The sequence below is a fragment of the Periplaneta americana genome, chromosome 5 (assembly GCF_040183065.1).
Source record: "Periplaneta americana isolate PAMFEO1 chromosome 5, P.americana_PAMFEO1_priV1, whole genome shotgun sequence".
Taxonomy (NCBI): domain Eukaryota; kingdom Metazoa; phylum Arthropoda; class Insecta; order Blattodea; family Blattidae; genus Periplaneta; species Periplaneta americana.
In genome coordinates this window covers 108,489,088-108,514,618 of record NC_091121.1, presented here as the reverse complement: position 1 = coordinate 108,514,618, position 25,531 = coordinate 108,489,088, and the positions used below count along the sequence as shown (strand labels likewise).

Here is a 25,531-nt window from a genome sequence, read left to right as displayed (position 1 = left end):
GCAACTAGTCAGTTACTCATTCAGTCAGTCAGTCTGAAGATTACATTACACGCACCGAGACTCTCCCAACCAACGCCCCCTACAGCGCCCCGTGCTTACTGGAGTTGGACTCCGCCAGAATCCGTAATAATCTGCAAGCCTACAGCTGTGGGCGACCAGACAAAATAATCTATTGTAAAAGAAAGAAAAATATATCAAATCGATTTCCATGTTTTCTGAGAATGATTATGTTAGCTTCGTTTCAATAACTTTGAAATAAAGCAAACATTTTGAATATTAGTTCATAACAAGGACCAGCTGTCTGTGGACTTTTGTTTTCTTATTTTTTCCGCAAACTTCAAATAAGACTGAAATGTTTAGTACTAATTATTATATGCCTTTTACGCATTACAAGCTTTTATAAAAAGATTGTCCTGATGGCCAGTGGTAAGACAACTATCTGCTTTCATAAAACTACATGATCATCATCATCATCATCATCATCATCATCATCATCATCATCATCATCATCATCATCATCATCAAGGTTTGGGTCCTTATGAATCGTTGCGACTCCAAAGTAAAAGCTACGTTGCTCCCTCTATCGTTTTTCTGGGCGTCCTCTACTTCACTGTTCACCTGTTGGGTTGTAGTGAAGAAGACTGTATGGGAGTCTACTTGTATCATCTTTAAAACATGATTAAATATTATTCTCGATTATTTTGAATTCTTCCATTTAAATTAGGCTAAATATATTGAGCTCTGATGTAATTATTTAATTTGAAATGTTGTGTATACTTTTCCTGCCTACTACTGGACGCAAAAATTTCATCTCGAGCGTTTGAATTCTTTGTTGTTGTTTTGTCAAGACTCATCATTCAAACCTAGAGTAGTATAGGGACCGCAATTACTTTATAGAACTTCATCAATGTTTCTTTCATTGCTCTGTAACAGTAGAATTCGTTTTAAAGTGCCTCATAGTCCTTGGAATAATGATAGGCTAATTTTATATCAAAATCTTCTTGTTTATCTATTGCTAAATTAAAACCAAGGTATTTGAAATGTGTCGCTTGTTCTAAAGGAGAATTAGTCAACACAATTTTTTGTTCTTATCGGATTCTTTCCGCAAAACGCCATAAATCTTGTTTTTTTTTTTTTTAGGTTTGGAGTTTATATTTCTTCATTATTTTAGACAACAATTTAGGCATGCCGAAAGTATGTATTCTTAAAGAAATCTATCTAGAATAGTGATGCCCGGACTACTGCACTGTGTAAAACTAAAACTGAATGCATATTATTTCATGCACGAGGAATCTGTTCTCAGCCGAAGCGGTACCATAACACGTGTGAATAGGTTAAGGATGAGCGAGTTGTTTGGATGATATAAATAAAGTGAAATAAATCCCGCAAGATTATCATTATGAAGATTATTTTCAGAAAACTTTCACGACTCAATTCTACGACATTTCAATAGGCATATTGAGTAATATGATATATTTTATAATGACGCTCTAAATTCAATTTTCTAACAATTTTCAACAAATTAAACACTGTGCCACAGCTGCAACCACCGAAAGTAAACAATGAATTTCTCACAGAGGATTGGATTGAGACACTAAGTATCGTTTAACATCACTCGTACTAGCCATATTGTAGCCTATGTGACTCACAAAAGCTCTGTTTAATAAACAGTGTTTGTATATTATAGAACATTAATTGAATGCATATCTTAGTTCGCTTTTCAAGCGCTGCAATCAGTTTCTTGTTCAGTTGATCAGTGACTTCAAACAAGAAAGTCAAGTGCGGTCCACACCTGTGGAGTAACGGTCAGCGCGTCTGGCTGCGAAACCAGGTGGGTTCGAATCCCGGTCGAGGCAAGTTACCTGGTTGAGGTTTTTTCCGGGGTTTTCCCTCAACCCAATACGAGCAAATGCTGGGTAACTTTCGGTGTTGGACCCCGGATTCATTTCACCGGCATTATCACCTTCATGTCATTCAGACGCTAAATAACCTAGATGTTGATACAGCGTCGTAAAATAACCCAATATATATATATACATATATATATATATATATATATATATATATATGTCAAGTGCGCCCGGAGGTTAGGCAATCTTCAAAACGGTGTATACAAGAGTGAAAGCGATCCATATCACACAAACAACCATCTCTGATTTAGAGAGTTTTTTTTGGAACAGCCTGTCATCATATAATACTATTATTTTTTTCCACAGTCTGACTCACTGTCTGTTCTGTCTCACTGACCTGACTCACTGCATGGCGCTATAGGCTTTGAGGAGCTGTGGATTAATATCCTTATCGGAATCAATTCGCAATTCGTCGACTTTCGTGATTTTTCTCCTCTCAGGTTGCTCGTGACTTATCAACGGCTAAACTTATTTAGCCTAATCAAAACTAATTCGAACCATCTACTATGGCTTACATCCAGCGTTAAAACTGAACATTAATATTGTTGTTTATGCTACGTAGTTAACACAGAAACAGGGTAATCGAAAAAAAAAAAATATATATATATATAGAGAGAGAGAGAGAGAGAGAGAGAGACTTTTTAGTAAGAAGATGTCCTTCCAACAGGTTACTAGCCTGGAGGAAGTAAGTCCAGTGGTGGGGTTGTCACCTATAGCCTCTGTACAGGCATGGGAGTACAGCATTTCCTCTGTACTAGATGTAATGCTTATACGCCAGTGCACACTGCCCATGGTTCAATGAACTGTCTGCAAAACATGTTTCCAGGAAGAATAATTTCACGATTTGGAGACATTGCCTGGCCGCCAAGATCTCCTGATCTCACTGCAGCATAATACTTCCTACGGGGTTATCTCAAAAGTAGGGTGTATCGCAACAAGCCTCGCACCATCATCCAGCTGAAACAAAACATAAGGAACGAATTAATGCCATCAACCTGTTTTGTTGGGGCGAGTTATACAGAACTTCCATAGCAGATTGCAGGAATGTATTCGTTGGCGTGGAGGTTACTTACGAAATGTAGTTTTTAAAAAGTAATAAGACATTAATAAATTGCATTGTACTAGATTACTTCCAATATATGTGTTTTCTTTTAATTCGTCCTGAGTGTCCTACAATAGAGCTATAAAAACCGTCATATCCCACTGCCGCACCCTATATATAAGCCTACTGTGATGGTAATATACACATTCGGTGATTTTGTCTTGAAACATTGATATAAAATTCACTTACGAAGATTTTTCTACGTTTCTAGATTTCCTAGAGCCGTCCTGTCAAGATCCCTAGGTTGAAATCTTTCGTTACACTTATGCCCTATCTGTAATAAATCATACATAAGGAAGTTAAAATTAATCCTTTAATAGCTAGGAAAGGGACCTGAACTCCGAATCTGTTAAATGCAAACGAGATATTTTCTAACGAGTTCACCGAAACTTGTTCATTACAGAAATAATGGCTCAGGGTCCGTGAATGATTATGAAGGGTAGAAATCTTAATTGTAAATGCAGTGGAGAGTCATATAAAAGTATAATTAGGGAATGGATCTTCCTCTTTTCAGAAGGGTTTAAATGATATTCCTTTACCACACGATTACTCGTCAGTTATGAGACGGCAACATCTGTAGAGCTCAACATATCGCAGTAACCTCAGATACTCGAGTCGGAAACCCTTGCAAAAACAATGAGAATATCTTCTCATGCATGTAACACTAACGAGTCCACAGCTACCTAACGACATGTATTACAATCAGACCCAGTGGGAACTGTGTGCTTTATCTTCACATCACACGGACTGCTTATGTACGTTGGACAATGCATTCTGTTTTAATAGCGCATATATTAAAACAATGTCCAAGTATCACATGAGTTGTTAAATGAAGGAAGCTAGAAAGACAGACTTTGGTTTGAATGTTTTACCTTATTTAGAAAAGCTACAAAGCGGGTCGTTATGACACTTTTAAAGCCATACCTGAAGAAACAGGCGTCAGCGCCTTCTCCAGGCCACTGGCTGCGTGAGAGGTTCTCAGCAAATGCTAGGGCTTTAAGAAGATAATGTGGTGCAGTATTCGTCTCTAGCTTTCTGCATGATGTTTTTAATTGATTATTTTACGACGTTTTACCAACTGCTAAGATTATCTAGCGTCTGAATGAGATAAGGTGATAATGCCAGCGAAATGAGTCCAGGGTCAGCGCCGAAAGTTACCCAGCATTTGCTCTTAATGGGTTGGGGGAAACCCCAGGAAAAACTTCACCGGGACACGCTCGGTTCACATTCAGGCATTCTAACAGGTCACAGTCTGCATGATATTGGGAACGATTCCAAACTATGGCAAATAGTGGAATTTTACAAAGTGGGCATATCGGAAGAAAAATGTTTCAAATCTCATTGTTTATTGGCAGTTTTTATTATTATTATTATTATTATTATTATTATTATTATTATTATTATTATTATTATTATTATTATTAGATTTACTTTACGACGTTCTATCAACTGCTAAGGGTATGTATGTACTTATTCACACTGCAAATGGGTAAATACCCGGTGGCAGTGGTAACTAATTACACTCAATAATGACAATTAATAATAAACATAATTAATAATAATAACAATGAGCATCCCAAATTCAATGAAGTACGATCATTTAAAATAACATTTAAAGTAAATCTAATTTGTATCTTCACCCCAAGTTCGAACTAAAACCCGCGAGTATGATATGTTCATACATGCACAAGTACCTTTCAGCACTACACTCATTTCGCTGCCAACTCACTCACTGCACTGGAACTGCGACACATTTCACTGATACTATCCTGATTTCAATAACACTTAAAAAACATTTCGCTGTTAAAATACTTTACACGATCACTATAAACTATAAAACTTCACTGACACAAACACACTTCACACTTCACTGACGCTACACACTTTTTCACTGATACAACACTTCAAATAACAAAACATCAATTACATCCTTTAAGTAGTGTGTATAATATACTACCGTCTATTAGTAAAGTCCTTAAGCCTATTTTTAAATACATTTTTGGTTATTGGTAAAGCCTTTAGTAAGTCTGTAGGTAAAGTATTCCAGTCCCTGATAGTACGATTGAGAAAAGAAAACTTTCCAGTATACGTCCTCCGTTTCCTTTCCCTCAATTTATATGAGTGGTCGTTCCTTGAATCTAGCGTCTGAATTAGATAAGGTGATAATGCCAGGTAAATGAGTCCAGGTCCAGCGCCGGAAGTGACCCAGTATTTGCTTTTAATGAGTTGAGAAAAAACCCAGAGAAAAAACTCAACCACGTAACTTGTCCCAGCCAGGATTTGAACCCAGACACGCTCGTTTCACGTTCAGGCATGCTAACAGTTAGTCCATAGTTTGCATGAATTATGGCAAGTAGTCCAATTTTACAGATAAAGTGGGCATGATTGCAAGAGAAATATCTCAATTCTCATTGTTCATTGACAGTTTCTTATAATAGTAATAATAGGAATAATAATAATAATAATAATAATAATAATAATTATAAAATTATTATTATTTTTTTATTTTTATTGTGTTTATTTTACGGTGCTTTATCAACTGCAATGATTATCTAGCGTCTGAGTGAAATGAAGGTGATAATGCCAGGTAAATGTGTCCAGGGTCCAGCGCCGAAAGTTACCCAGCATTTTCCCTTAATGAGTTGAGAGGAAAATTTCTGAAAAAACCTCAGCCAGGTCACTTGTTCCAACCAGGATTTGAACCCGGGCCCGCTCGTCCGTCAGTCAGATATACTAACCGTTACTCCACAGCGGTGGACAGCTTCTTTTGGGTCCACAGGAATTTTAATCGAGGTTTCCTGCGTAAGAAACTTATAATATGCTACAATGTTTGGCTAACGGTACATCCCAATAAAAACACTGCTTAGATATGTATCTCACTGCTTAGATATGTATCTTCGGTTAATGAGTGAAGCTGGTAAAATAAACACATTCTTGTTGTGCTTTAAGAAATTATAAAATCTGTCCTTGTCATTATACTTATATTTCAGTAGTGTAATATTTTTAAAAAATTATTATTTCTGGCAGGAATTATATATATATATATATATATATATATATATATATATATATATCCACGACTTTGCAGACTGAAGACGACAGAAGAGCTCTATTGCGGTTGCAAAACTTCAAATTATTACTCTTGTCGAATTCCTTTTTTTTTATATATAATTTTAATATACTGCAGTATTTCTCAGTATCATTAATGGACTGAATATGTTGAAAGTGAAGGATATTACGTTTTGACGTCTAAAATATACATGACGGAAAATTTATCTTCAAGCTGTTAACAGCTTCAAATTAACAGGTGTTACCTTCAAACTTCATGTTTAAATTGTTGAGATGTAAAAATGTAAATTAAAAAGGCAAGGTCCTGTATCCATTTTGGGAATTTCTCTGCTCTTGCTCAGCATAAGTTCTGCTATAAATTCTCACAATTCGAAGACCGTAGAGAGAATTTATCCACGACTTTGCCTGCCACGGCGATATCACAGTGCAAGGGAACACCTACAAAGTTGCGATCAGTGGCTTTAATAAACTGTCTGTAATTAAGAGCATGCATTCTCTTGTTCTTCTTCTTCCCTTCGTGTCTAGTTCAGAACCTCTCCCCCCCCCCCCAAGGCTCCATCTATCTTCTGTCGGAAAATTATCACTTGCTACACGTGCAACTCTGTCCATCGCCATGCAATATACATGTTGGTTCCATTCAACTCTTCTTCTCTACACCCAATCACCAGTATTCTGTATGTTTAGTTGTATTATGTCTTCATTTCTTACCCTATCTCTTCTACATTTACTCATTATTTTTCTTAAGTTCATTTCGATTGTTTTTTTTTATATATACAGAGTGAGTCAGGAGGAAAGGTACATAGTGTGAGAGGTGATAATATTGGTGATTCTGAACAAAAAATTTTTATGAACATATGCCCTGTTCTTAACAGAATCTGACATACAGCTGTTTGAAAATCACGTGCGTCAGTCTCATGTCCTTCATCAGTACTCATATGCAGACACAACCAACACTATATTAGGTTGTAGTAGGATCAATGAAACATATTCTGGGCATTAGATCCGTAGTGGTGGAGTCGTTTCTTGGCCATCGAGATCACCTGACATTACTATATTGGATTACTGTGCGTGGAGTTGGCTTAAAAGCGAAGTCTACAAGCGCAAAGTGTCAAAATTTTTTTATGAAAAAGGCATAACTCAGAAAATATCTGGCTGACATGTATGAAAATTTGTAGCATATATATATATATATATATATATATATATATATATATATATAAGAAGTTATAAATTTCACCCATCTCTTCTCTTAACAAAGATTACCACCAGTTTGCAATATCTTAATGATTCGTGTTTTCATCGAGGCTTAATGAGTAATAAAGAAAATTTTGACACAGTTATTTGAACTGCTGTTTTACATCTTGAGAGAATTCTTGAATTATGCTGGCATTTGTATTTCTGGATAAAGGAATTGTAATATTTATCTATCTCAATTGGTGACAGAATATTAATACCCTAGGATAAACATAGTTTAATAAGTGGCACTTCAGTGAACGGACGACATGTCTAAGCAAATTTAGCTACAACTTGTAGGAACGAATAATGTATTGTTCTTATCCACAACACAACATTTAACAGGTAATGCTTCAGTCTGTTAAGGTTAATGAAAATACCTATCCAAAATCTGTTACAGGTTATATTACATACTACTTTCTTACTGTAAACTCAAAATTTAAAAATATTTATACTCGCGTGATTCTGTAATTCATGTAATAATATTGCAGCTTGTCTCCTTTAATATCACAATATTTTTGTTTTCTCGTACATTGCATAGTGAGAGTAACACTGCTTTTGTACTAGTAAAATGTTTTCCACATATTAATCACAGTACCGTTTATCTTCTCCTTCTTTCATACACGGGAAACCACGTGTCTACTCTGAATGAAAAGGAGTGTACGCCTACTTCCACCTCTCTTCGTGAATGTCAAGTGTACAGTTGTTTCTCATACTTTAATTTCTATAGCGACATTCTGTAGTTGCGTATACGTGTTCTTTGGCGCATATACGCACCAATTGACAGTGATGTTGTAGATGTTAGTACATAGAGCTCAGAGGTGGAAACTCCACTAATGTCCTTGCTCTGCAAAAAAAGCTGGTAACCTGTCTTACTTTACTCAGAAACTTTTTAAAATAACTAGCACGATAAATACAACTAAGACAACTAATGTGAGAAATGGATTAAGAATAATTTAGGAAAAGGAAAAAATATATCGAATATTTTAAAACTGCTGTGTGGAATATAAGACGATTTTGCAATAAGGAACAGAAACTGAAAAATAATTATTGCCGATATTGACATTACTATGATGTCTAAAACAAAACAGAAGCCGTAAGGATCAACAGAATACCAAACATATTTTAATATATTATAGTACAGTCACAGAAATTCTAGGGCATCTGCTGAAGTAACGATTTTGAGTGAAAATCTCTTAAAGTAGTATTGCTACATTTTAATACATTAATGAGAGAATTATCAAGTACGGAGTAACTATTGGCAATATAATACCGTTTGTCATATTTTGACCTAGACTCCTAGAGAGTGATGAAAGAGAAGAAACGCTGTATACTCGTATCTATAGAGAACTAGACGAAATAGATACTGTAGGTGCTGGACGTAGGCAAAAGTCATGCAGGAGATTAGGAAAATGCGGTAGAAGATACCGAATTTAAATACTTCGTAATCTCCGAATTCCTCCGTCGGTTGTCGCTCCGCTAAGCAGCACTAATCGCTCCGTGTGGATTGTTCGTTGGTAAAGATGCCACCAATCAACCCATTGTGCACTGTCTCAACTATCGCACACTGACTGGTGGCTCACGGTGCTTCGCGTTCTTGCCTTGCCACCAAAAGAACAACAAAACCGCGAGGCAAACAGCAAGGGAGGCTGCAGCGAGAGGCGGCCGCGCTTGGCAGCGTCCCTTCGTGGATACGCACGCTTAATATTTAACTGTTAAATATCTCTTGGCTTCAAAGTACGCTTATTTTCAAGTTTTCTGCTGACATTACAATGTAAGACAATTTTGGAATTAGAGTAATTCACTATATCTCACAGTAAACAAATAATACCACCATTCTTTGTTTCCAGGTACCGACCCGTTTACGTTATATTTCGGAGTTAAATTCTACGCAGCTGACCCTTGCAAGCTACTGGAAGAAATTACTAGGTAAGCGATGACATATATTGCATCAGAATTTGCAGGTAAAATACCTTCATGCTTGGTTATCTTTTCTCGAGTGTTCTTGGAATTTCATTAGCTGAATATTTCCTTAAATACAATTATCTTTATTAGTTTTTAACACATTCCATACAGGTTAGAAAAGACAACTATACAGTATTAAACATTTATAAGAAGTACATAGAACCGGTTCCTTGAGGCAATAATAATTAATTGTATGTCTCTCGAAACGGAAAGTGTTGATGCTTTTAAGTAACATTTGAATGTGTCCACTCATTATATCTGAATGTAAAAGAAAAGAATAGCAAGAGTAGCACGTACGTCTTACGTGACAGATGCGTGCAAGGACACATTTACAGTGCGTTTGAACGCACTTAGTGTATACTTTGTCATAATGGCATAGGTATGGTCACCCACAAAGACAAGAGATTTCTTTGACTCGCTCTCCTACTAAATTTATATCGGGATTCTGTGCTTGTTGTAAAGACAGTCGATGTGTGTAGAGGTTAAGGAAACTTGTGAATTCTATCATAATAATTGCTACACATTTTCATGGCATATAAACGAGAATTTATTTTCTTCTAGTTACAGCAAGAGATTAATCATCTTATTTAGACTTTGAACGAACTTAGAGGAATGAACTTTCGAAAAAGGCATACAAAGAAGTAGATTACACTACTGTAGTATGTAAATGGGTTAAAATCTTTGTAATTTCTTATTTCAAACCATTTACTATTTTGTCGCATATAAAATATGCATCATATATAATAAATAGATGGACGCGTGAGGAATGAGAGGGTAAAACGGAATAAGATGTTCTCGAATTGGCTCGTACTTCCATTAAAACCTGCATCTGTTACGAATGTGAGCTTCAAGCAAATATAGCATTCGTATCACTTCAATTAACGCTGTCCTATTGAAGTAAGTGGACACATTTTGGAGAAAAAAGGTCAAATTAACATTTAAACATAGATGGGAAAGGTCTATCCCTACAGTTCTGCAGCTTATATGTAAATATACATTAAATATAATTTATGTTAAGATTATATAATTTGTGTCTAATACGAGAGTTATTCTTTATGGTTGTGAAACTTGGACTCTCACTTTGCGAGAGGAACAGAGGTTAAGAGTGTTTGAGAATAAGGTGCTTAGGAAAATAATTTGGGGCTAAGAGGGATGAAGTTACAGGAGAATGGAGAAAGTTACACAACGCAGATCTGCACGCATTATATTCTTCACCTGACATAATTAGGAACATTAAACCCAGACGTTTGAGATGGGCAGGGCATGTAGTACGTATGGGCGAATTCAGAAATGCATATAGAGTATTAGGTAGGAGGCCGGAGGGAAAAGGACCTTTTGGGAGACCTATAGGCCTATGAAATATCATCTATTCCTTTCAAAATTAGACGGTATAATTCCCTTCGTTCTTTTCTACCTCAGCAATCCCAGATTCTTGTATAGATCATGAAATGTCTATTGAAGGAACCAGAACTGTAGCCTATATTGCTTTATCATTATGAATAAATAGTTTTAGTACGAAAACTTATTTGAATGAAATTGCGGCTAATGGAATACATGAAAACTGCCTTTCTACGGGGTCCACGGAGACATACAATAAATTATAGCTATAAAATATTGCTTCCTAAGAAAATTGTCTTTCTCTTAACCTTGATCTTCTCTGGGAAATTGAAACTCGCTTTCTCCGAACGAGATCAATGGTAATATGTCGACATAGTGGACGACATTTCTCCAAATTACGTGGACGAATTTTAATAGTGTCTGGTTTCATTCCTTGAACGGTGCTGTTGTCACTTAAGGCTTGACATTTCTTGGAAATGTTTTTCTCCGTCATTTTCCTAGAAAGATTTAATTTAATAATAGGATTATTATTCTCTGTCAAGAATTAAAGTAAGCGATTGGTAAAACCGTTCAGGAGCCATAAAATTATAACAGTTTATTGTTGAACAATAATAGATTTGCAATTCAAATCTAAGGGTAATTTATTGGTGAGTGCAGTAAAAATAGAGTTAAGTTCTGATTTGTGTTCTGCAAGGTCGGCACTCAATTTCGGAGACTGAATATCCTGAGGACATACCTCGATTTTCTAAATTATTCCAGTAATAGGCTATACTTCAACCGATTCCTTTAAGATCTTTTTCTTCTGGTTAAAGACGAATCATATCATGTCGCAGACATCTTAAGATATGGCACAGTAACCATAAATATAAAGATTTGTTAAGGAGCAACTTGAATATTGGAATAGGATGATTAGTTAATCACAGGCAGTGAATGTTGTGCCGTTGTCAGTGTGATATAATGTGTTAGCTTAGGTTAAGAACAATGTCATTTGGTTAAACATGTTTAAGCAAAGGGTTTTATTTTTTGTTAGTTTGCTGTGTCAAATCATGTTAATGTTGTAAATTAAAAACTCCAAATATAGAGTAGAAAAATAACTAATTTCATACGTAATAATGAGCAATAGAGTTGCTTATATCAGTAATCCGATGAGTATGTTAATTGAAAGGTTCAGAACTATAGTGGGCCAAGCGCCATTTACTAAAACCGTAGAAAACAATGGATAAAATGAAGTTATTACCATAATTCAATGGAAACATATAGCAAGTAATATAAAGTACACATATTCAAACTAAATGATATATCAATCTTCATTAAACTATGGTATTCACTTAACTTTAACCCTTGCTTTCTCCGTTTTTAATGAATGGCGCTTGGCCCACTATGGCTCTGAACCCTTCAATTCAAGATCTTCATATTCGTCCATATCTAATTATTTTATTTCGATGCCAAACACATGTAGTTTCTGTGCAACTGGTTAGTCCGTTTATTACAATTAATCTGAATCTTTTCAAGTTTCAGCGATAATCTTTGCTCTTCTTTATAATGTTTAAGAATATCGTAAGTAAGAGGTGAAGTTTTTAGATAACGTTAGATGGCAACGAAGCAACTTCATCATCATTATTATTTTTAATGGTACCATAATCATAATCATCATCATTACAGATTAAGCTTCGTAGCCTGTCCTTTACTCCAATTAAACGAAAAGTTTCTTTTCCTCTATTTCCTATGTAATGAGTAACTATACAACTCCAATCTTAACGCCTTATTATAGTTGTCAGAAGATAAACGTGTAAATACTAAATGAGGCAATATTGGAATTGGATAGCTTCAAATACTTGGAGTATACTATAAGTAGTAATATAAGTTGCTGACAGAAAGTCAAAATGAGGATAGCAATGGTCAAGGAAGCTTTTAATAGAAAAAGGAGCATCTTCTGCGGACCTCTATGGAGAAATTACTAAGGAAGGGACTAGTGAAGTGCTTTCTGTGGAGTTTAGCATTGTATGGGGCAGTAACATGGCCATTACGACGAAGTGAAGAGAAGCGACTAGAAGCATTTGAAATGTGGATATGGAGAAGAATGAAGCGTGTGAAATAGAAAGACAAAATAGGAAATGGAGCTGTGTTTGAAAGAGTGGGTAAAAAAAGAATGGTGCTGAAACTGATGAAGAAGAGGAAAAGGAATTGGTTGTTCGCTGGCTGGGAAGAAAGTGTCTACTGGAACGGGAGAAGAATTCGAGGCAGAAGAAAATGTCAGATGATAGACGACATTAAGATATATGGATAATATGCGGAGACAAAGAGAGAGCCAGAAAATATGAAAGTTTGGAGAATGCTGGGTTGCAGAGAAGGGCCTGCCCTTGGGCAGTACACTCCTGCTTAGGGCATGCTGTTTGTAGATTTTAGATGTGATGTTCCATGTTGCTGTAGAGGAGGAGGTCCGATGCCCTATCGACTTCTCAGCAAGCACGCCCCATCTTGTTTTCGTCTAGGTCAAATTCAGCATCAGATAGGCCTGTATGTAAATTCTGGCATGATTGTAAAAATTACCATTAATGGAATAGATAAAATACGGAGTTCAGGAAATATCTAAAATCTGTAATTAGTGTATTATCGTGAAATATAAGAAGGAAGGGAGGGTGAGAAAGAAAGAAACAGAGGAAGAGGAGGGGAAGGAAATTAGATTGAGACTGATTGCGTATGTGTGGTAGCGAAAGGGAATTGAAGTTTATATTGGCGATGTAATAAGTATTTGTTGCTTTTGACATTGTTTTGCAGAAGCAATCGATTGAAAAACTTTGGTAGCCGAAACTTTCCTGCAGTTTTCTTGAATGCATATGCATCATTATATGGGATTGTGATGCCTATAGTGTGTCATGACTAGATACCGGGGTAATATGAAGAAAACTTTTGCCAAATTATGAAATTTATTTTAACAAAATATGAAAATATGAAATAAATATTTCATTGCTAAAATATCTTCGTTCCTAAAACATTTGGGGTATGTTTACTCCCGGCTATGTTCAAAAACTGTATTTTTGTTTTGTATGGCGCCGATGATCATGCAATTAGGGTATTATTAGTTTTCCGATAACGAATAGACCTATTCAATAACTTAGGTAATTCATCTCCCAGCTCTTAAGTACGGAAATAGCTTACAAGTCTAATTTATCAACAGAAAAAGCGATGTCTACTTTATAGCCTACGCTTCTTTCAAATAATCTTTTAAAGAATCGATATAAAGCAGAAAGTAACAATTCTGGTTTCATCTTCGATGCATTCAAGTTTACAACAAATGAAGCTTCGTGAATGATGACATCCTACTCTTCGCTCCACGTTCTCTCGAATCTAATTCATTTTCCGTTGTCATTTAACCCTGCAGAATGCTTCCCCTTCGTGTTAATTTACACCTCCCTTTCTGCTGAGGTCGGAGCGGTTCTTTAACGACCTCGCAACCTCTTGATGGAAACATTAAGACATTTTAACATACAAATACTCACCATTTTATGTTGATATATGAGAACATGAAGCTATAATTCTCTAGTAGTTGCTCTTCTTGTATACAATAAAAATTAATTAGTAGGACATGAGTAAACGCGAAAACTCCTTTGTTCTTAAATGACAATGACTCTCTTTATAGAATTAATGTTGTGGGACTTAACCATATTAAAGACAGTTATAAATATACAGTGGATGCGGGGTGACTTATCGTTGAATGTAGGTGCACATTTACTATATGTTACATTTTTTTCATTCAGACCATTGGCTGAACAGGTTTTAAACGTAAATAGACGACGTCAACATGCTACTGTATCTCTGTACAACCAGAAGGAAAAGAAAAATGACGTACTGTAGCACATACCTCGTCATCATTGATGGAATTACTTGCGTTGCAGTAAACGACTATTCGTAAGTTGTCGAAGCTGAATCGTCTTCGCCTATCGCTTAAACAGTTTTTGTATCGAGAGAATTTCCGAAGAAAATCTCTAAAATGGGGATCACTTAATTTCTTCAGAGGAATATTTGCACTGAGCATCATGTTGCACATGGCTTTGCAAAACGTTTCCCGCACAACTAAATGATGATGATGATGATGATGATGATGGTTCCTCAGATTTCATTTCAACGCTCTTCCTATGTGATGTAACTGTTGCAATGTTTCTCTATAGTCTGAGTTGTTCTGGTTTTTATTGTACATACATTACACACGATATTGTCTTCGTTGATACATAAAATGTCACTCCCATACTTCTTAATTGCACTTCTTATCTCTCAGCGAAATGAACGTTTTGCCTCCGACATTATGAATGGATCAGCACTACACTATTCAACGCGTACTAAATACTTGAGCAGGATAACGCAACTGCACACATTGCGTTGTAATGTTACTATGAACGCTGCTGTACTCGCCAGGTACACAAAAGAAGGACGACGCGGCACGTGCCATATACTCCGATACAAAACAACTTCATTTTTCCTTAAGTCATCCCGCATACACTGTCTAGTTATAAACAAAGCCACATTTCGACAGACGGTCCTAATTTATTTAATGTTTTCCTTATTTCATGAGTTGAATAATACTCGTACATTTTGGATGGACTACAGTTTTCATGCTTCAGGTCCGTTTCAAACCCCTGAGAGTCGAAATGAAAATTATGGTATAAAGACAATGTTAAAGTAGATTTCCTCACAGTATTACAGTTATCCGAGAATCTCACAGCTGTAACGTTCGTGGTGTGTATCTCGTTAATTTGTTAGAGTGAAGAACCTGAGATGCACGGTGTGACCCTAACAAAATTGCGGCCGGCAATCAAAAGCGAAAAACGTGATGTGTTAACTTCTGGAAACGCACTTCATGTCGCACACGCAATCACGCATTCAAAGGCTCGGACTGTGTTACAACACATATCAACTATCATATTGATTATGTTGAGAATTAAGTAATCTGTTTAAATAAAGCCTAGATATAACGAAGTATTTATAACTTTTCTGTCTAAATGGTTCACCGGTTCTTTCTTTCCGAACGGCTCTCGCACAGACATACGTCTGACCAATTCACATGAAAGGGCTCTTCCAAATTGGTAATATTACCTAACTATTTACAAATATTGGTACTTAAAATTTAGAAGGTTAAATAGGTTAAGGTTATGTTTGCCGTCTTATTTAGCTCATCAAAATTATATGTTATTCATTTATTCACATATATCACAACATATAGAAAGCAATAACAGATTAACGTTTTTGGCATGATATGCCATCATCAGATCGTAAGAATCATTAATAACAAGATATGAACACTTTACAATTATCTTGTTATCAATGATCTGATGATGGCATATCATGCCGAAAACGTTAATCTGCTACTGCTTTCTATATGTTGTGATGTATGTAAATAAATAAATCACATGTAATTTTGATAAGCTAAATAAGATGCAAACATAACCTTAACATATTTAACCTTTAATAACTTAGCTTTTCGGAAATCCCACATATATGACTATAAACTTAATATTTATATAAATATAAAAAGATATGATACACTGATTATATCAAGGATTACTTACTTCTCAGGTAACCATCAGTACTGTTCAAACAAACCAGTCAAAAGGAGAAATATGCGTGTACACAAATGGTATCTTGCGAAAAGGATTAAATGCATAAAAAGACAGATATTCATGATGCTATCTGGTTTCAAATTATTTATGAGTAGAAGCGAAAAAGGATTATAAATAGATATTGTGATCTTCATCTACAGAAGATAGACTTTTTTAATATAAATGAAATACTTTTATTTTCCTGTTAATTTTAGAAAGTAATTCGTCTGTTTGCCTCTAAGGCCTAGAATTTCTATCTAGAGATATATTCAATTGGAGGAGTAATTAATTCCACAGATAACAAAAATAATGTTTACATAAATTGAAGCCCTTTCATTATTTCTATAACGGTCATGGTTCCGTTAGTCTTGCAATATATTTCGTACAATATAATTTTGATATTCTAACGATTATATTCGACGTACAATAATATAAAAATGGAAGGCATTTTTGTGAAACGGGAATTTGACTTCGGTTGCCTTGGAAATGCTTACCGGTACGTCATATCTGATAAAATTACATTACGAACGAGCCCATTCCGCACTGAGAAGCTTACATAACTTACTTGGACGCTTTTCTTTATATTCCATGAAGAGGTGTTGCAGTATATTTTAAGAAACGTTATTCAATTGTACTTTGGCATGAACGCGAAACAGAAGAGTGCACAATGTATGCGTAACCTATTTGTATACAAACTAGGCAGTACACATGGATAAATAATAATATTTACGGAATATTTTTATGTGATTATAGACTACACATTGTACCAGTTAATTGTTAATTGTCTGCGACTCGAAACGTCCTTTAGTTGTCCACTTAATGGTATAAATTGTTGTTGCTGGAGGAGTGAGTGTTGTTAATAAAAATTTATTTGATTCCGTTCATAAGACATACTCGTACATACATGCTCCAGTAAATAGTATGTAAATGCTCTAGTTCCTGTATGTAAGTTACACCCAATCACAGGCATTTCCTTAAATCTGCTGTCACTTTTCCTGGAGAATATTTGGGGCTGAACGCATAGTTATGAAAAATAACTATATAATTTCACTCGCACAAAAATTTTTGGAGGCGTTGATCTGATTGGCGCAGTTGCTATAACGCTGGCCTTCTATGCCCGAGGTTGCGGGTTCTATCCTGGGCCAGGTCGATGGCATTTAAGTGTGTTTAAATGCGACAGGCTCATGTCTATAGATTTATTGGCATGTAAAAGAACTCCTGCGGGACAAAAATTACGGCACACCGGCGACGCTGATATAATCTCTGCAGTTGTAACCGTCGTTAAATAAAAAATAACACAACATTTTTTCGGAATCCTATTTCTTATAGCTCGCACTAATGACTGAACCTTGTCTAAGGAAAAGAGTCAGTTTCTGATAGCAAGGCGGTTTTTAGGTTGCTACAAACTCCAGGATCTGATTTGTCAGTTTATTTTTGTAATAAAAAATATGAAGTAGAGCGCCATTGTGTGCTTTTTAATTTCAAATTGTGATTCTTTCCAGTTTGAAATGACTCTTAGAAGCTGGCTACAAACAAAATCCGTCGAATAGTTCAGGAGAGATCACTGCTATATGTAGATGGACACACAAATAGATGCTCAAAACTACTTTCTGAATGTCGGGGAAACTGAAAGCGGTTATTCCCGGAAAAATCTCCAAAATATTATTTTCAGCATTGTAATATTTTCTATGTTACAGTTAGTATCATAAGTAAAATGCAAAAGTCAGCGTCAAGTCTAAGTATTCCGACCGTTAGGTGAAGCATTTGGCGTAGATTCTATGGTCGAAGATACTAGAGTGAAGTACCGTAGTTTTCATTCTATATTTTATATTAGATTCAACTGTCAACTACGGCTAATTCGACGGGTCAGAGTAATTCTATCGTAACCAGCACCGCCAATAATGGTAGTTGCGATAATATTGTTCTGAACAGTCGAATTGATGGAACGAGGACAGGGGACACAGGAGTATCCCGAAAAACCTGCTTCAACGCCGTATCTGTCTGCCACAAATTCTACTTGTGTTGGACGCGATTTAAACCTGGACGTCCAGCGCAGAAATCCATTCAACTAACAATATGTTCCTTTACGTACACGACGGCCTTCCAATTTGGAATGATCATGTATTATTTTCCTGTTGTTGATAGCCTCATCGCATACACACTGTGGTGACGTGACGTGTTAACACATTGCTCTTATAAGACGCGTTATTACTGCAGCCGAAAAATAAAAACACGCCATTTGACACGTCAGATAGAGATCCCATATTTCGTCAGACGTGTTAAGGTGTCAGAAGTAGGTACTCTGCCCAATGTCCAATCGTATATCTTGAATATGAACAAGGCAGTGAAGCTTACTGAACATGTGAGGAAGTACATAATCTTGTACGATCCATCTGAAGAGGAATATCGACTTGCACACACACAAGCATGGAAGTAAATTGGTGGAAAAAAAAATTGAAATGTCAGGTAATTTTCTTTACGTACTACCTATTTTTCTTCAAGCGTTGACAAATTTTATGTTTTGAAAATAATTGAAACAATTTTTACTGTTATGTTTATGATTAAAATGTAAAATAATATGCTTAAGCATTAAAACGTACTTAAACATTGGAACACAACTACAGGGTTGTTTTCGATCTCTGATAACGAATTTGAATAACGGGTCCAAATCCTGATTAGGACAAGTTACCTGGTGGAGATTTTTCCCGTGTTTTCCCTCAAACCATTAAGAGCAAATACTGGATAACTTTCGGCGCTGGACCATAGTCTCATTTCGCTGGCATTATCACCTTCATTTCGCTCAGAATCTAGATAATTCTCGCAGTTGATGAAGTGTCGAAAAATAAACCAATATTCAATTCACGCGATACGTCAGCCCCAGATGCCGTGTTAAGGTCAAGAGGTGAGCGTAGTGTGTATGCAGCTTTACACCAGTGCGCGTTGACAGAGTCTGTACTGATAAAGAGCTTCAACAGTCTGATCAGATACTTCGATCTGCGCACCTAGTGTAAATCGGCCTTAAATTTTCGTCGTGACTATTGCTCGTGTGAAGATACTCCACCTCGTGTCCTTGACCCTCCCTAACCTAGTCCACTAAAAATCAAGTGTACATGGTCGGCCCAAGTATGGAAACGTACTCTGGGATTTAGGAGACAAAATTATTTTTCAAGGACAGAATGAAAGACATGTGGTGACCAGCATGTGGTTCCTGTCAAACTTGAATTTCAAGAGATCGGAAGATCGCGTAGGAAGCAGCTCTTACCAACAGCGTAAGAAAAGTGCGGGAAAATTTATACACTTCCTTCAACATGAAGACAGCTATCGGTTTATTTCGCATGTACTAATGTAACAATAAACACGTTCCGTGCTTAATTTTGCAAAGTACATAACGTTAATCTTACGCAGCTTTTAAGCATAATATAAAAAGAGACAAATTTCCTTTGGTGTTCTAGTTAATTACAAAAGTAAATGTCACACTTAGCGTGGTGACAATTGTTAATAATTAATATATCATCGATATGGTGGAATTCCAGAGAAGTGATCGTAAACATTATAATAAGACTACAACATTTCAGGAGTGGGAAGTAACATATGAAGGACAAGGGTACGCTAACTGGAATCAGAATGAGAAGGAAAGGGAAAAAAAATGAGAATGAAACGAAAAGAAAAGGAAAATATTCTGGAAAAATGAAAAGAGACTCAAGAAGTCCCACCCTATATTTATAGAATTCGATCGAGAACAATTTCAGATATGTATTTAGAAGACCCCTCAGTGCTGTAGGACCGACAGAAAAAAAAGAGTTCTTCCCTTGACTCTCGTGGGTGTTACGGACACTAGACATTCAGAATCAGTAGTGTTCCTCACGTAAAAAAGACAATCTCGTAAGACAATACAGGACAAATACAAGTTAAGGTGCAGACATTTAGTTCCTGTGGAAGGAAAATAAATAATTCTGGCGAACAAAATTAAACATTTTGTCTGTTATAAGAAAAATAATGGTTGGTACAGATTTTTTAGCTTTGATTTCAAATGTGCTTACAAAATTTTTCATCTTACAAGGTTTTTGAGTAATTGTGACTTTTAGAAGTGCAATTACATTTCTATTCCTTTAAACAATTAAACTTTTAGTATGTTAGAAGATAAATTATGGTTAACTCCTATAGTCCTTTTCACGCCAATTTCAAATCTAATAACCAGATTTTTCTATTACCCAGGGTTTTTGAGTTAACCGTTAGTTTTCAAAATGTAATAAAAATATTTGTGTTTCATAAATAAAATCAATGTTGATCAAACTCTTCTGCTGAAAAGAAAGATTGATTCATTCCTTTGGACTTTTTCCTGAAGATTTCAAATCTGTTCAAATTTTCCTTTCGGCCGAGGTTTTTGAGTTATAGCATAAAGTCTTCAGTTTTCTTGGTTCAAAGTTAACCTAATGGTAGAGTTAGGTATACTGTAGGAAGTTCTGGATCGTGAGTCACCGGTCTAATTGTGATAACAGAGATGGGTATCGTCGCAGTTTTTCTCAAATTTCCTATGTGGCACTAGGTTTACAGAAAATAATTCTTGAGGAGGAACAAAAAATGAATTAAATATCAATATGTCTATACTAATCTTCGATGATGCCATTTACGTTCATCATATTCACCAACGTTTTCTACCGAATTATTTCAGATTCTTATCGATGCCCATTAAACTTTAATTCATTTTTTCTTTCTCCTGAAAAATTATTTTCTGTACTGTCACATAGGAGGTTTCATAAAACCAACGACGATATACAACAACCAGCGTCGACTCAGGAGTGAATGAGGAGGTGGTTTGCCAAGAAAAGGGATTTCTCTCTCAAAATGAATAAAGTTCGCTTCAAACCGAATGTTCTCTTTTTTTTTTAATAGAACTGAGAATCCAGGAATAAATTAGAACTGTCATGTAAGGAATGAAATCTAAAACAACAACAACGGTGTAGAATTATTAAGTTAACAATTATACAGACAGTAATAAAATAATTTTTTTGCCATTACCATAATAAGGACAACATTCGCCAATACTTACTTACTGGCTTTTAAGGAACCCGGAGGTTCATTGCCGTCCTCACATAAGCCCGCCATTGGTCCCTAACCTGAGCAAGATTAATTCAGTCTCTATCATCATTTCCCATCTCCCTCAAATCCGTTTTAATATTATTTTCCCATATACAACCTCGGCCTCCTCAAAGGTCTTTTTCCCTCCGTCCTCCCAACTAACACTCTGTATGCATTTCTGGATTCGCCCATACGTGCTACATGCCCTCAAACGTGTTTATTTAATGTTCCTAATTATGTCAGGTGAAGAATACAATGCGTGCAGTTCTGTGTTGTGTAACTTTATCCATTTTCCTGTAACTTCATCCCTCTTAGACCCAAATATTTTCCTAAGAACCTTATTCTCAAACAACCTTAACCTATGTTCCTCTCTCAAAGTGAGAGTCCAAGTTTCACAACCATACAGAACAACCGGTAATATAACTGTTTTATAAATTCTAACTTTAAGATTTTTTGACAGCAGACTGGATGATAAAAGTTTCTCATCGAATAATAACAGCATTTCCCATATTTATTCTGTGTTTAATTTCCTCCCCTCATCTATATTTGTTACTATTGCTCCCAGGTATTTGAATTTTTCCACCTCTTTAAAGAATAAATTTCCAATTTTTATATTTCCATTTCGTACAATATTCTGGTCACGAGACATAATCACATACTTTGTCTTTTCGGGATTTACTTGCAAACCTATCTCTTTACTTGCTTCAAGTAAAATTCCCGTATTTTCCCTAATTGTTTGTGGATTTTCTCCTAACATATTCACGTCATCCGCATAGACAAGCAGCTGATGTAACCCGCCAATACATATGAAAAATATAAAGAGTAAAAAAAAAAAATAGATGACAAAGATTCTGACCCAGTTTTTTGAATTAGTAGATAAAAACGAGTAAGGAATAGCAGACCTTATACATTTTTTATACCGTAATAGTTCTTCAAAGGACTACAACCTATGATGATGATGATGATGATTATATATTTAACAAAATCATTGTTCATAATTAAATAACTAAATCAATTCTAATGAAATAAAAGAACATTGCTTTTACAAATGATCACTTAATTAAATGAGCGTTCCTTTAATGAAATCCACATAAAAATGGAAATCTCTGACGAGGGTTTGCTTGCTAAGAAAAACACCAACATAACTCTATTAATTCAACTGTGAGAAGGTGGCAGGTGGGGCAAGGGAGTTTGAACTGCGATCTATAGCCCTCGCAACCATGAGCCGCAGGTTGACCCATAATGTGCACCAGGCCGCACGGGTGTGGGGAGCTGCAGACCCCGCAGACCGCAGCTAACGTCTCGCTAATTACAAGACCCAACAAATCCCTCCTTGCGATATCGCTGCACCAAATTCAATAGAGTTCCACTGCTTCAAGAGCAATATTTCTTCATCCGGTGTATTCTTTACACGAAGCGTTTAGAAAAATTCCCTCAGCACAGCACAAAAATTAGTGCATTCTTATCAATTTTGAATAAAAATGACAATAGCAAATTAAGTTAAGATTTGTTTCTGTTATGACACTTACTTGACATAAAACGTATTGCCTTTAACAATATTTATTTAGTGATCAGACAAGTTAGAGGAAATAGTTTGATTACTGGATTCAGTAAATGGAATTTGCGGAGAAAAAGTAGAATTTAGTTGGTATATTCATAGGAATTATTTAGACACGCTTAAATGAAGAATGGGAGCAATGATCAAATATATAGCAGTCAATGGCAGCCATTTCACAGGTTCTGCCGACAAATGAACGCCAATTCATCTGACAAGACTGATACAAGGTAAAGAATATAATTCTTTATAATGTCATAGTATGTAATTTTGAAGTATCATTGTTTATAGAAGAAAGGTTGGTTTCGTTTCTTGTGTTTTGAGAAATATAAATAGTAAAAATATAAATTTTAATAGAAGAGGAAATGATACTAAAGGATATGCTACTGGACCTAAATGACAGTTGTGAGCAGTATAGGATAAAGATAAATGCAAATAAGAGGAAGACCATGGTCATAGGAAGAAAAATACAGAAGATAAACTTGTGAATTCTAAATGAGACAGTAGAGCAAGTGGACAGCTTCACATGCTTGTGGTGTACTATAAGCAGTAACATGAACTGCTGCTAAGAAGTCAAAAGGAGGATAGCAATGGCCAAGGAAGCTTTTAATAGAAAACAGAGCATTTTCTGCTGACCTCTGGAAAAAGAACAGGGAAGAGACTAGTGAAGTGCTTTGTATGGAGTGTGGCATTGCAGAAACATGGACATTACGTCGGAGTGAAGAGAAGTGAATAGAAGCATTTGAAATGTGGATATGGAGAAGAATGGAACGTGTGAAGTGGACAGATAGAATAAGAAATGAAGCTGTGTTGGAAAGAGTGGGTGAAGAAAGAATGATGCTGAAACTGATCAGGAAGAGGAAAAGGAATTGGCTGGGTCACTTGCTGAGAAAAAACTGCCTACTGAAGGATGCATTGGAAGGAATGACGAACGGGACGAGAGTTCGAGGTAGAAGAAGATGTCAGATCATAGACGACATTAGGATATATGTAGCATGTTAGGAAACGAAGAGGAAGGCAGAAAATAGAAAGATAAGAGAAAACTGGGTTTGCAGTGGAAGATCTGTTCTTGGGCAGAACACTAAATGAAATGAAAAATAATATACGTAATTATTAATATAATTTTTAATTTGTAAATGGACTCTACATGCTCAGAAACAGGTGTCTCCTGTAGAAACTTAAATTACTCATGACTAGGCAAAATAAGAAGTTTCATAAATTATGCTACACTACGAAATTTAATAAATTGTTCTACACTATGTGTGCTAGCGGTAAGAGAACATTGACTTTTGACGATTCTTGATGTGTAGAATATAATTAATGCAAAATTTTAATATTTCATATTATTGTTTTGGTAAAATCTTCATTTTTTATATTTCGTGTGATTTTTTCCCCCTTCCGTTAAAATCTATGGTGCGCGATAAAAAGAGCATAAGTCATAAATTGCAAACTTTCAGTTTGAAACGAAGACCGGCTCATATCATCATTGTCCTTGAATTCTTGGTATCTGAATACGATGTTGCCGGTACTTTAGTAGTGCGGACATCTTCGTTTTCTGGAGCATGCTGATGTTGTGACTGTTGTGGTTCTTTTAATACGATATTTTCACCGTTCGCTTTTGTTTTGGCTCTAGCACAACATTCAGACTTCCTTCTTCAGTTCTAATTCTTTTCCGATTGTTTATAATCAGGATGCTCATCGATATGAAGTAACCGTTCTCTGCTGGGAGTATTAAATCCGCCGTTATGTCACTGAAAAGAAACTAATTTGGAACTATGTCAATGTGAAAAAAATACAACAAAATTTCCGACCAGAAAAGAGACACAAGTCTTACTACAGAAATATACATACATACATACATACATACATACATACATACATACATACATACATACATACATACATACATACATACATACATACACGCATACATACACACATACATACACACATACATACACACATACATACACACATACATACATACATACATACATACATACATACATACATACATACATACATACATACATACATACATACATACATACATACATACATACATACATACATACAGTACCATGTTGGAGGAAAATATAACATTAAAAATTAGATTTTGGAACCATTTGGAGAGGGAAAAATGGATTGGGAAAAATAGAATGGAAAACGTGAATTGGGAGTTGTGCATCTTTGGGATTATATCATTTGGGGAAAAAAAGTGTGGGAATATTGGATTGGGAAAAGTGTCGTACAATCATTTTGAGTCTCGGAACAGATTCTAGAGGCCTAACCCTTAATATGTATGATGATGAAGATGATGATGATGATGATGATGATGATGATGAATGTCCAGCTGAATACAATTGTTTAATCAACTATCCGAAGACAGGTCTGAACCTCATAAAAGTGAGACCAGTAAGGAATCACTCTTGAGGCAACTAGGCCACAAGGTAATGGAGAAGAGTGGCCAGTTCCTTTCCCCCTCCATTGCATACATCGCCGATTAGCTACACGTTACACTAATCAGACTTCAGATGTGAAATACAGTAAACGTGTTTAATAAGAAACTATGTTCTTGTTTAATGCTCGCTTTTATTTCTGCATATTCTGCTGTTTATGTATATATTTTAATTTTTCAGCTGCGATGTTGTCATTATTCTGAACACAAGCCTGCATATGTTATTGA

The 25,531-nt window shown here is 35.7% G+C and overlaps 1 protein-coding gene across 5 annotated transcripts in view; it reads left to right on the top strand.

Annotated features, from left to right (window-relative positions):
• The window catches only part of LOC138700074 (band 4.1-like protein 4), a 1,160,862-nt gene that overhangs the window by 757,745 nt on the left and 377,586 nt on the right, over positions 1–25,531 (top strand). For all 5 annotated transcript variants that reach the window (XM_069826390.1, XM_069826389.1, XM_069826387.1 and 2 more), the window contains exon 5: positions 9,165–9,243. In XM_069826390.1, the coding sequence (XP_069682491.1) occupies positions 9,165–9,243 (79 nt within the window). The remainder of the gene's footprint in view (positions 1–9,164; positions 9,244–25,531) is intronic.